Below are 14,036 nucleotides of genomic sequence, written 5' to 3' on the forward strand. Positions count from 1 at the left end.
GAGTACTATGAAAAATTTTACTCTAATGAATTTGAGAACCTAGAGGAAATGAACAAATTTCTAGAAAAGCACAACCTACCTAAACTAACAGAAATTGAAAATCTGAACAGACCCATAACAAGAGAAGAGACTGAAGAGGTAATAAAAGAACTCCCAACAACAACAACAAAAAACCATAGCCCGAATGGCTTCACTGGAGAATTCTACCAAACATTCAAAGAAAAGCTCACACCAGCACTACTCAAACTATTTCAGAGCATTGAAAAGGAAGGAGTATTCTCAAATTCATTCAAGAAACCCAGCATAACCCCAATACCAGTGCCAGGCAAAGGCAACACAAAAAAAGAAAATGACAGAACAATCTCTCTCATGAGTATAGATGCAAAATTCTCAAGAAAATTCTAACCAATAGAATTCAGCATCATATCAAAAAAATAAAATGACCAAGTGGGTTTCATACCAGGTATGCAAGGATGGTTCAACATTACAAAATCAATCAATGTAATCCACCACATAAATAGAACAGAAGAAAAGAATCACATAATCATCTCAATCTATGCAGAAAAGGCATTTGATAAAGTGCAACACCTATTCCTCATGAAAGCTCTCAATAAAATAGGAATATAAGGGAAATTGTTCAGCACAGTAAAGGGTATCTGTCCTGGTGGTGCAGTGATTAAGAGTTTGGCTGCTAACCAAATGATTGGAAGTTTGAATCCACCAGCCACTCCTTAGAAACCAAAAAATTCTACTCGGTCCTATAGGGTGACTATGAGTCAGAATCGACTCAAAGGCAGTGGGTTTGGTTCGGTTTTGGTTATACAAAACCAACAACCAGTATCATTCTCAACCAAGAAACAAGGATGGCTTTTATCACCACTGTTATTTAACACTGTGCTGGAAGTCCTAGCTTGAGCAAAAAGGCAAGAAAAAGAAAGAACACCCAAATTGAAAAGGAAGAAGTAAAACTCCTTTTTCTCAGATGATATGATTCTATACCTAGAGAATGCCAAAAATTCCACAAGGAAACTACTGGAACTAATAGAAAGATTCAGCAGAGTAGCAAGATACAAGATCAGCATACAAAAATCAGTTGAATTCCTATACACCAACAAAGACAATTTTGAAAAGGAAATCAGAAAGACAATACTCTGTATAAAACCAAAACCAAACCTGTGGCTGTTGAGTTGATTTTGACTCATAGTGGCCCTATAGCCCCTAAAAAGATAAAATACTTAGGAATAAATCTAACTTAGGATATAAAAGACCTATACAAGGAAAACCACAAAACTTTATTGCAAGAGACCTACATAAGTGGAAAACATACCATGCTCACGGATAGGAAGACTTAACATTGTGAAAATGTCAGTTCTCTCCAAAGTGATCAACAGATATAATGCAATCCCAATCCAAGTATCAACAGCATTTTTTTAATGAGATGAAAAAACTAATCACCAACTTTAAATGGAAAGGAAAGAGGCCCTGGATAAGCAAAGCATTATTGAAGAAAAAGAACAAAGTAGGAGGCCACACACTACCTAATCTCAGAACTTAGTATACAACAGGGTAGTCAAACAGCCTGGTATTGGCACAACAGACACATAGATCAGTGGAACAGAATCAAGAACCCAGATGTAAATCCATCTACCTATGCTCAGCTGATCTTTGACAAAGGACCAAAGTCCATTTAGTGAGGAAAAGACAGCCTTTTAAAAAAATGGCTGTGTTAGTCATCTAATCCTGCTGTAACAGAAATACTACAAGTGGATGGCTTTAACAAAGAGAAATTTATTTCTTCACAGTAAAGTAGGCTAACAGCCCAAATTCAGGGTGTCAGCTCCAGGGGAAGGCTTTCTTCCTCTGTAGGCCTTCTCATCAGTCTTCCCTCGGACTAGGATCTTCTTCGTGCAGCAAACCCAGGTCCAAAGGACACACTCTGCTCCTGGCACTGCTTTCTTGACAGTATGAGGTCCCCTTGTCTCTCTGCTCGCTTCTCTCTTTTGTATCTCAATAGATTGCATCAAGACACAGTCCAGCCTTGTAGATTGACTCTTGCCCCATTAACACAACTGCCGCCAATCCTCCCTCATTAACATCACAGAGGCAGGATTTACAACATGTAGGAAAATCACACAATACTGGGAATCTTGGCCCAGCCCAGTTGGTACAGACATTTTTGGAGGACCTAATTCAATCCATGACAATGGTGCTTGGAAAACTGGATGTCCATCTGTAAAAAAAACTGAAGCAGGACCCCTACCTGACACCATACACAAAAACTAACTCAAAGTGGGTCAAAGACCTAAATATGAAACCCAGAATGATAAAGATCATGGAAAAAGAAATAGTGCCCAGCACCAGGGGCCCTAATGCCTGGTGTAAAGAGAATTCAGAGCATAACTAACAATGTACAAATACCAGAAGAGACTAGGTAAGTGGGAGCTCCTAAAAATTAAACACGCTCATCAAAAGATTTCACCAAAAGAGAAACAAAGAGTAAAAAGGGACTGGGAAAAAGTTTTTGGGAGGACATATGCTACAAGGGCCTGATTTCTAAAATCTGTAGAGTACTTCAACATTTCCAAAAGAAAGGGACAAATGATCCAGTTTAAAAATGGGTAAGGGATATGAACAGATACTTCACCAAAGAAGGCATTCAGGCAGCTAACAGAGAAATGAGGAAATGCTAGCAATCATTAGCAACTAGAGAAATGCAAATCAAAACTGCAATGAGGTGCCGTCTCACCCTGACATTACTGGCACTAATCAAAAAAAAAAAAAAAAAGAACCAGAAAATAACAAATATTGAAGAGGGTATGAGGAGACTGGAACTCTTATGCATTGCTGGTGGGAATGTAAAACAGTACAACCACTCTAGAGGGTCCCGGTCAGAGTGTAAGTAAAATGTAGAACAAATTTCAGATTCACAAAAAAAGACCAGACTTACTGGTCTAACAGAGACTGGAAGAGCCTCCAAGACTGTGGCACCTGGAAAAGACACCGTGCTAATTCAGAACTGAAGCCATTCCCAAAGTCCACCTTTCAGCCAAAGATTAGACTGGCCTATAAAACAAACAGTAACACATGTGAGGAACGTGCTTCCTAGTTCTGTCAAATACACAAGACCAAATGGGCAACACTTGCCCAAAAGCGAAGGCAGGAAGGGACAGGATAACTGGGCAAATGGACATGGGGAAGCCAGGGTATAAAGGGAAAGGGGGCGAATGCTGACACATTGTAGGGATTGCAAGCAGTGTCAAAAAACAATTTGTGTATACATTTTTGAATGAGAAACTAAAAATAATGTGTACCAAAATATCAATAAAAAAATAGGTATTATAAAAAAAAGAATGTAATAAAGGCCATGTGACTCACGAGCAACATGGGTGTTTTATTGCCGTTTCCTCATGCATGATTGGTCATTAGAGAACCACCTGTGTATAAACAGTTGTTTTTTTTTCCTGTGTACTTTCTTCCTTTGTGCTATTCATTTGGATTAATCACAAGCCATTGTTCAGAATGCTACCAAGAAGGCTGTGGTTATTTGTAATGAGCTGAAATTTCAGAAAATAAACATGATACTGGGGGTGTGGGAGGACACTCATTAATTAAACCAAGAATAGTAGTAGCATTCTCGGAGCCAGGGGCAGATTATTCAATAGGCAAGGTAAGAACGGCCTACTTTGCTTACCAGATCATCTGTAGTGAACAATTTAACATGGGTTTCAGCACAACAACCAAAAAAACCAAACCCACTGCCATTGAGTCGATTCGGACTCATCACGACCCTCTAGGACAGAGTAGAACCGCCCTGTAGAGTTTCCAAGGAGCACCTGGTGGATCTGAACTGCGGACCTCTTGGTTAGCAGCCGTAGCATTTAACCACTATGCCAACAGGGTTTCCCAGCACAACAAAGATGTGGTGAAATCCATGGGAAATTGTTCACTGCAGGTTAGTAAGTAAGCACAAGTAAGCCTGTGCTTACCTTGCTTTGTGGGTCATCAAATGCTGTCGGGGACTGTAAATTTTAAAAGAGGGCTTGATTCTATAGGAAGCTGCTGTGGGGTTAAAGGGAGAGAGATGCCAGCCATACCTGGAAACAGGCTCACTATGATGGATCTGGTAAGCAGGGTAAGCACTGTGTTTACCTTGTCTGTTGGATAGTCTGCCCCTGGTTGGAGCAGTATGTTTTTAGGTTAGAGATTCTTAAAATTATGACAGTTTGTTAAAGGGGAAGGTGTAGCTGCTGTATCATAGAAAAAAAAAATTTTGGATTCAGAAGTCTATGTCAGCTTAAGGGGGACCATAAAGAACTGCCTTCCTCCTTACCATGTGTGGGCTTTAAAATTAACTTTCCCCAAAGAATTTGGTCTTTGTACTTGATTCTTGAGGGATAACCTCTCAAACCATGGAAATTCTCCAGTAATTAAAGTATCTTTGATGAAGCCTGTAGACCACACCTGAGGGTTTATGCTAATGAGGTTACTCAGGGTGGGGTTGGCCAGGCCAGGAAGTCCACTGATTGATATCAGCTGACCTGGAGCTGGGGCAAGCATGATTCAGTCAGTTCTGTCCATATAATCAAAAAACCCGTTGCCATCTAGTTGATTCCGACTCATAGTGACTGTATAGGACAGAGTAGAACTGCCCCATAGGGTTTCCAAGAAGTAGCTGGTGAATTTGAACGGCCGACATTTTGGTTAGCAGCCACAGCACTTACCCCCTGCACCACCAAGGCTCTGTCTACATAATTAAGACCCCCAATAAAAGCTCTGGACATGGAAGCTCCATGGGCTTCCTGGTTGGTGAAAGACATTGATGCACATGGGGGGGTAGCGTGTTCCTTTTTGGGACATGAAAGTTGCGCGTTGGGAACTCTCTCAGACTTTGCCCTGTGTGTCTCGACATGTATCCTTTTTGCTGTAATAAAACTGTGCTTTCTAGAGAATTATCAAAGCCCCTCAATAGTAGGAGCTAGCAGGTCAGAAGTGAGGGGGCTGATGGACCTCTGCTTGTGGCTGGTATCTGAGGGAGTAGAGGGAAAACTCCAAATTTGGCACCAGCAGGTCAGAAGTGAGAACTCCCAAGCTCAAGGTTGGCATCTGAGGTGTTGGGCAGACTTGGCAGCCTGGAGGACTGAGCCCTTTAACTTGAGCTCTGACGTAGCTCCAGGCTGTTAGTCAAAGGAAGAAGTGCTGCATGTTCAGCTCTTGTCAAAATGGAAGTGGAACAAAGGGGAACAATTGATAATAAATCTATTTTGATTTTTCCCCTCAGTTATTATGAGTCAGAATTGAGTCAACAGCAGCTGGTTCGGTTTTTGTTTTTTATTCAGTTTTGTTTTTTTATTCAGTGACAAAGTGGGATTTGAATTTCCACTCACCATGTATTTCATGATAGCAGAAATATTGTGAATGTAATTATGACAATGTCAGTCTTCTCTAAAGTAAATACATATGTAAATTTTTTTAGGTGTCTTCACCATCCATGATCACACCCCGCTGGATTGTGCCAGTAAGTTCATGATTTTTGTCATTTTTCTTTTGGTTACGCATTCAAAGTGAGATCTGAAGTTGACCATCAGGTTCTCGTTTTTCCTTAAAAATGGAAGGCTTGTTATCAGAGCTCTGTAACTGAGCTTTAATGGCTTCAAACTAGTGACTTTTCTGTTCGTAAATGCTTAGGGTGACAAATTCAACAACAAAAAAATCTGAGGTGAAGGATGGTAAGGAAAAAACACTCTGGTCACCCTGCTCTTGAGTGAAGGTGGTTTGGAGCTGAAGTGCTGGGTGGACACTGTTGCCTCTTTGTTCAGACATGTTGTATATTTCCCGCAGCAGAGTCGTGTCATTTCTAATGGACTTGCAGGAAACGGAATGTCCTTGTCTGGGAAGGAGGGACATGATAATAAAGAAGCAATCTCCTCGCTGATCTCCCCGCCAGCACCGTTCTTGGTCGATGCTGTGACTAGGTGAGGAAATTCATTACAGTTCTTAGACATTTGTTAGGAGGAAAAAATAATAATATTAAATACATATGTATAAGCAACATGGTCAGTTCTTTAGTTCAGCTTACTTGAAGTTGGATAAATCTTTTGAGTAATGTTTTCTCCTTTTTCTTGTCAGTCACAGTTTTCTACTAAATTATGAAACAGACCTTCCTTATTATGGTTTCTTTACAAAGTTATCTTTGCTAGGTGTTACGGAGTGAATTGTGTCCCCCCAAAATGTGTGTAAATTTGGCTAGGCCATGATTCCCATGATTGTCCACCATTTTGTGATCTGATGTGATTTTCCTGTGTGTTGTAAATCCTGTTTCTATTATGTTAATGAGGCAGGACTTAATCTCCACGATTAGGTTGTGTTTTAAGTCAATCTCTTTTGAGATATAAAAGAAGCGAGTAGAGAGATAGGGGGACCTCATACCACCAAGAAAGAAGCATCGGGAACATAGCATGTCCTTTGGACCTAGGGTCTCTGTACTGAGAAGCTCCTCCATCAGAGGAAGATTGAGAACAAGGGCCTTCCCCCAGAGCTGACAAAGAGAAAAAGCCTTCCCCTGGAGCTGGCACCTGAATTCAGACTTCTGGCTTCCTAGACTATGAAAGAATAAATTTCTGTTTGTTAAAGTCATAAATGCTAGGGCAGATGTGGGCAGAGAGGCCCGAGGGGCCGAGGAGTCAAGGAACCAGGGGCCTCAAAGGGTGGAGTTGCCACTCAGATGGACCAGGAGAATGGGGCCGCATAAAGCAGAGGGAGCAGAGCTGCCGTTCCAGCGGGCCTGGAAGGCAGAGCTGAAGCCCTGGGCCAGGGGGCCTCCACTCAGAATCTGGGAAGTGTGGTCAATACCTAGAGTCTAGAGGACAGGACTATTGTCTAAATGGTCCCAGAAAACAAGCCTTGAGGGATAATGTAATATGTTCTGCTGACTTGCATGGTACCTGTTATCCCTTCTTTCCCTCCAGTTTCTCCCATTCGTAATGGAAATGTCTAGCTTGTGCATGTTCCACCATTGAGCTTTGGAAGCAGATAACTTGTATTCTAGGTTTCACAGATGAAGAAGGATTTTTGGATTTTGAACTTGGAGTTGATTTAAGAGTCTTGCTATAATATGGGGTGGATATGCTTTACATGTGACAAGGACATGAATTTGGGAGGGCCGAAGGACGAAATGTCGTAAATTGAATTGTCTCCCAAAAATATCTGTCAGCTTGGCTAGACCATGATTCCCAGTATTGTGTGGTTGTCCACCATTTTGTCATCTGATGTGATTTTCCTACATGTTATAAATCTTACCTTTATGATATTAATGAGGTGGGATTATTGGCAGATATGTTAATGAGGCGGGACTCAGTCTACAAGATTAGATTGTGTCTTAAGTCAGTCTTAAGTGAGCAGAGAAACAGGTGACCTCCTACAACCAAGAAGGTAGTGCCAGGAGCAGAGCGTGTCTTTTGGACCTGCGGTCCCTGCACTGAGAAGCTCCTAGACCAGGGGAAGATGTATGACAAGGACCTTCCTCCAGAGCCAAGAGAGAGAAAGCCTTACCCTGGAGCTGGTGTCCTAAATTTGGACTTCTAGCCAGCTAGTCTGTGAGGGAATAAACTTCTGCCATCCACTTGTGGTATTTTTGTTACAGTAGCACTAGATGACTAAGACACTAGGTGAAGACTTTAACAGGCTTATCTTTAAAGATATATATTTGTTTTTAAATCAAGTTGTATCTCTTTTCTTTGAAGCTTTACTTACCATGCCTACTTATCTGGATGGTAGTCAGTGATGAATGGTGTTGTCCATCAGTACAGATGAAGAGACAGTGTGAGGGTGGCTAGGAGATTGTCAGGGTGAGGGCTCCTAGAGAACTTTTACTGACAGCTCTTTCAGCCCATTTTACTATATTCCTTGCCACAAAAAAATTGGACTCAAAAGAGCTTGCTTTGTTCAGCATCTTGCTGTTCAACTTTTGATTGCTGGGATCATAAAAAAAAAATTTTTTTTCTTCACCTATTTTGCAAAAGATTTATAATTGCCTTCATGCTCACCTTACACCTGTTCTCTAGTTATGCCTTTGCTTTCTCATGTCCTCCTGATATTATGAAGCGGGTCAATTGCAGTAACTGCTTTTTCTTAGAGATAATGAGGAAAAAATGATTAGAGATGATTAACTTAAGAGAAATTGATAGCTTAATTTAAAATTGCTCTATTACCACCACAGTTTTTAAAGTAAAATTATTATTCATTCAGCAGGCATTGCTTGGATCTGGCACTGAAGATAGCAGTGAACAAGACAGACATGGGACCTGTCTTTGGGGAGCTTGCAACTACAATGTTAGTTGTCAAGTAGCACTTTACACAATGTTTTTTTTATAGTGCTTTAGGTGAAAGTTTATAGCGCAAGTTAATTTCTCATATAAAAACTTATACACATATTGTTACGTGACACTAGTTGCAGTCCCCACAATGTGACAGCACACTCCCCTTTTCCACCCCAGATTCCTTGTGTCCATTCAGCCAGTTACGATCCCTTCCTGCCTTTTCATTAGTTTCCGGGCAGGAGCCACTCACTTGGTGTCATGTATCCAGTTGAACTAAGAAAGCACTCTCCTCACGAGTGTTATTTTTTTGTTTTATACTCCAGTCTAATCTTTGTCTGAAGAGTGGGCTTCAGGAATGGTTTCAGCTCTGGGTTAACAGAGCATCCGGGGGTCATAGTTTTGGGGGTTCCTCCAGTCTCTGTCAGACCATTAAGTCTGGTCTTTATATGTGAATTTGAGTTCTCTGCACTTTTCTTCTGCTCTGTCCAGGACTCTCTGTTGTGTTCCCTGTCAGGGCAGTCATTGGTGGTAGCTGGGCACCATTGGTCTCAGGGTGATGGAGCCTCTGGTTTACGTGGACCTTTTCTCTCTTGAGCTAATATTTTCCTAGTATTTTTGGTGTTCTTTGTTCTCCTTTGCTCCAGGTGGGTTGGGACCAATTGATGTATCTTACATGACCGCTCCCAAACCTTTAAGATCCCAAACACCACTCATCAAAGTGAGATGCAGAACGTTTTCTTAATAAACTTCGTTATGCTGGTTGACCTCGATGTCCCCTGAAACTACGGTCTCCAGGCCCCAGTACCAGCTACTCTGTCTCTCAAAGTGTTTGGTTGTGTTCAGGAAATTTCTTAGCATTTGGTTTAGTCTAGTTGTGCTGACTTCCCCTGTATTATGTATTGTCCTTCCCTCACCTATGATGATTCTTGTCTACTATCTAGTTAGTGAATTCCCCTTTGCTCTCTCCCCGACCTCGTAACCGTCAAAGAATACCTTCTTCTGTGTTTAAACTTTTTCTTGAGTTTTTATAATAGCGGTCTCATACAATATTTGTCCTTTTGCAGCTGACTAATTTCACTCAGCATAATGCCCTCCAAATTCATCCATGTCGTAACGTGTTTCCTGGATTCATCCTTGTTCTTTCATTGCATAATATTCCATTGTGTGTATGTACCATCATTTGTTTATCTGTTCATCCATTGATGGGCACCTAGGTTGTTTCCATCTTTTTGCTATTGTGAACAGTGCTATAAATGACTATGGGTGTGCATATATCTGTTTATGTAATGGCTCTATGTCTCTAAGGAGTAGGATTGTTGGATTGTATGGAACTGCTGTTTCTTTTTAAGGAAACGCCAAATCGATTTCCAAAACTGGTTGTACCATTTTACATTCCCACCAGCAGTGCATAAGTGTTCCAGTCTCTCCACAACCTCCCCAACATTTATTATTTTCTGTTTTTTGGATTCGTGCCGGCCTTGTTGGGGTGTGATGGAATCTCGTTGTAGTTTTAATTTGCATTTCCTTAATGGCTAATTATCCTGAGCATTTCCTCAGGTATTTGTTAGCTGCCTAAAGGTCTTCTTTGGTGAACTGTCTGTTCGTATCCTTTGCCCATTTTTTTTTCTCTCTTTTTTTTTTTAATCGTGCTTTAAGTGAAATTTTACAGTTCAAGTTAGTTTCTCATACAAAAATTTATACACACATTGTTACGTGATCCTAGTTGCTCTCCTTGGAATGTGACAGCATACTTCTCCTTTCCACCCCTGATTTCCTGTGTCCATTCAACCAGCTCCTGTCCCCTTCTTCCCCCTCCTCTCGCCTCCAGACAGGAGTTGCCCATTTAGTGTCATGTATCTACTTGAGCTAAGAAGCACTCTCTTCACGAGTATCATTTTATGTCTTACAGTCCAGTCTAATTGTCTGAAGAGTTGGCTTTGGGAACGGTTCCAGTTCTGGGCTAACAGAGAGTCCAGGGGCCGTGTCTTCTGGGGTTCCTCCAGTCTCAGACCATTAAGTCTGGTCTTTTTACTAGAACTTTAGTTGTGCACCCCACGTTTCTCCAGCTCCGTCAGGGCAGTCATTGGTGTTAGCTGGGCACCATCTAGTTCTTCTGGTCTCAGGCTGATGGATCCTCTGGTTTATGTGGCCCTTTCTGCCTCTTGGGCTAAGATTTTCCTTATGTCTTTGTTGTTTTTCATTCTCCTTTGCTGCAAGTGAGTTGGGACCAATTGATGCATCTTAGATGGCCGCTCGCTAGCTTTTAAGATCCCAGATGCTATTCACGAAAGTAGGATGCAGAACATTTTCTTTTTTTTAATTTTTATTGTGCTTTAAGTGAAAGTTTACAAATCAAGTCAGTCTCTTATACAAAAATTTATATACACCTTGCTATATACTCCTAATTTCTCTCCCCCTAATGAGACAGCCCACTCCTTCCTTCCACTCTCTCTTTACATGTCCATTCCACCAGCTTCTAACCCCCTCTTCCCTCTCATCTCCCCTCCAGATAGGAGATGTCAACATAGTCTCAAGTGTCTACTTGATCCAAGAGGCTCATTCTTCACCAGCATCTTTTTAGAACATTTTCTTAATAAACTTTGTTATGCCGGTTGTCCTAGAAGTCCCCTTCAACCCTGGTCCCCAGACCCCCACCCCTGCTCCTCTGTCCCTTGAAGTGTTTGGTTGTATTCAGGAAACTTCTTAGCTTTTGGTTTAGTCCTGTTGTGCTGATTTCCCCTATATTGTGTGTTGTCCTTCCCTTCACCTAAGGTAATTCTTTTCTACTATCTAGTGACTATCCCTTCCCCTCCTTCCCTACCCTCATAACGATCAAAGAATGTTTTCTTCTGTATTTAAACCTTTTCTTGAGTTCTTATAATAGTGGTCTTATACAATATTTGTCCTTTTGTGACTAATTTCACTTAGCATAATGCCTTCCAGATTCATCCATGTTCTGAGATGTTTTGCGGATTCATCTTCGTTCTTTATTTTTGGGTATTTTTCCCTTGTGTGAATGTACCATAATTTGTTTATCTGTTCGTCCGTTGATGGGCACCTGGGTTGTTTCCATCATTTTGCTATCGTGAACAGTGCTACAGTGAATATGGGAGTGATGTATCTATTGTATGATTGCTCTTACTTCTCCAGGATATATTCCAAGGAGTGGGATTGCTGGATCATATGGCAGTTCTATTTCCAGCTTTTTACGGAAGTGCCAAATCAATTTCCAAAGTGGTTGTACCATTTTACATTCCCACCAGCAGTATGAGTGTTCCAGCCTCTCCACAACTTCTCCAGCAGTTATTATTTTGTGTTTTTTGGATTAATGCCAGCCTTGTTGGGGTGAGATGGCATCTCATTGTAGTTTTGATTTACATTTCTTTAATGGCTAATGATCCTGAGCAGTTCCTCAGGTATCTATTAGCCGCCTGAATGACTTCTTTGATGAAGTGTCTGTTCATATCTTTTGCCCATTTTTTAATTGGGTTATTTGTTATTTTGTTGTTGAGGTTTTCCAGTATCTTGTAGATTTTAGAGATTAGACGCCGATCAGATGTATTGTAGCCAAAAATATTTTCCCAGCCTGTAGGTTGTCTTTTTTGATGAAGTCTTTTGATGAGCATAAGTGTTTGATTTTTAGGAGCTCCCAGTTGTCTGGAGTTGTCTAGTTTCACTTCCGGTGTTTGTGCATTGTTAGTAGTGTTTTTTGTTCTGTTTATACCACGTTTTGGGGTTCTTGTGTATGTTGTTGTGTTGTTATTGTCAGGAGCCGTCGATTCGGTTCCGACTCATAGCAACCCCATGCACAACAGAAAGAAACAGTGCCCAGTCCTGCACCACCCTTACAATCATTGTTATGCTTGAGCTCATTGTTGCAGCCACTGTGTCCACCTTGTTGAGGGTTTTCCTCTTTTCCGCTGACCCTGTACTCTGACAAGCATGATGTCCTTCTCCAGGGACTGATCCCTCCTGACAACATGTCCAAAGTATGTAAGACGCAGTCTCGCCATCCTTGCTTCCAAGGAGCATTCTGGCCGCACTTCTTCCAAGACAGATTTGTTCATTCTTTTGGCAGTCCATAGTATATTCAAAATTCTTCACCAGCACCACAATTCAAAGGCGTCAACTCTTCTTCGGTCTTCCTTATTCATTGTCCAGCTTTCACATGCATACAATGTGATTGAAAATACCATGGCTTGGGTCAGGCGCACCTTAGTCTTCAGGATTACGTTTTTGCTTTTCAACACTTTGAAGAGGTCCTTTGTAGCAGATTTACCAAATGGAATGTGTCTTGATTTCTTGACTGCCGCTTTCATGGCTGTTGATTGTGGATCCAAGGAAAATGAAATCCTTGACAACTTCAACCTTTTCTCCGTTTATCATGATGTTGCTTATTGGTCCAGTTGTGAGGATTTTCACTTTCTTTATGTTGAGGTGTAATCCATACTGAAGGCTGTGGTCTTTGATCTTCATTAGTAAGTGCTTCAAGTCCTCTTCACTTTCAGCAAGCAAGGTTGCTTCATCTGTATAACGCAAGTTGTTAATGAGTTTTCCTCCAATCCTGATGCCCCATTCTTCTTCATACAGTCCAGCTTCTTGTCTTATTTGTTCAGCATACAGATTAAATAGGTATGGTGAAAGGATACAACCCTGACACACACCTGTCCTGACTAAACCAATCAGTATCCCCTTGTTCTGTCCGAACAACTACCTCTTGATCTGTGTAAAGGTTCCTCATGAGCACAATTAAGTGTTCTGGAATTCCCATTCTTCACAGTGTTATCCATAGTTGGTTATGATCCACACAGTTGAATGCCTTTGCATAGTCAATAAAACACAGGTAAACATCCTTCTGGTATTCTCTGCTTTCAGTCAGGATCCATCTGACATCAGCAATGATATCCCTGGTTCCATGTCCTCTTCTGAAACCAGCCTGAATTTCTGGCAGTTCCCTGTCGATATATTGCTGCAGCCATTTTTGAATGATCTTCAGCAAAATTTTGCTTGCGTGTGATATTAATGATATTGTTCAATAATTTTCACATTCAGTTGGATCACCTTTCTTGGGAATAGGCATAAATATGGATCTTTTCCAGTGAGTTGGCCAGGAAGCTGTCTTCCATATTTCTTGGCATAGATGAGTGAGCACCTCCAGTGCTGCATGTGTTTGTTGAAACATCTCAATTGATATTCCATCAATTCCTGGAGCCGTGTTTTTCACCAATGCCTTCAGAGCAGCTTGGACTTCTTCCTTCAGTACCATCTGTTCCTGATCATATGCCACCTCTTGAAATGGTTGAGTATCGATTAATTCTTTTTAGTATAGTGACTCTGTGTATTCCTTCCATCCTCTTTTGATGCTTCCTGCGTCATTTAATATTTTCCCCATGGAATCTTTCACTGTTGCAACTCAAGGCTTGAATTTTTTCTCCAGTTCTTTCAGCTTGAGAAACGCCGAGCGTGTTCTTCCCTTTTGGTTTTCCATCTCCAGCTCTTTAAAAAAAAAAAAAAAGGTGTCATTATAATACTTTAGTTTGTCTTCTTGAGAGGCCCTTTGAAATCTTCTGTTCAGTTCTTTCACTTCATCAATTCTTCCTTTTGCTTTAGCTGCTCGACGCTCAAGAGCAAGTTTCAGAGTCTCTGCTGACATCCATCTTGGTCTTTTCTTTCTTGTCTTTTCAGTGACCTCTTGCTTTCTTCATGGGTGATGTCCTTGAT

At 41.1% G+C, this 14,036-nt stretch overlaps 1 protein-coding gene across 1 annotated transcript in view; it reads left to right on the forward strand.

The window, feature by feature from the left end:
* The window catches only part of EPB41L5 (erythrocyte membrane protein band 4.1 like 5), a 214,491-nt gene that overhangs the window by 184,672 nt on the left and 15,783 nt on the right, over nt 1-14,036 (forward strand). The window contains exons 23-24 of the mRNA XM_023556079.2: nt 5,474-5,515; nt 5,839-5,972. Of these exons, the coding sequence (XP_023411847.2) occupies nt 5,474-5,515; nt 5,839-5,972 (176 nt within the window). The remainder of the gene's footprint in view (nt 1-5,473; nt 5,516-5,838; nt 5,973-14,036) is intronic.

The sequence above is a fragment of the Loxodonta africana genome, chromosome 6, assembly GCF_030014295.1.
Source record: "Loxodonta africana isolate mLoxAfr1 chromosome 6, mLoxAfr1.hap2, whole genome shotgun sequence".
In the NCBI taxonomy this organism is placed as follows: Eukaryota; Metazoa; Chordata; class Mammalia; order Proboscidea; family Elephantidae; genus Loxodonta; species Loxodonta africana.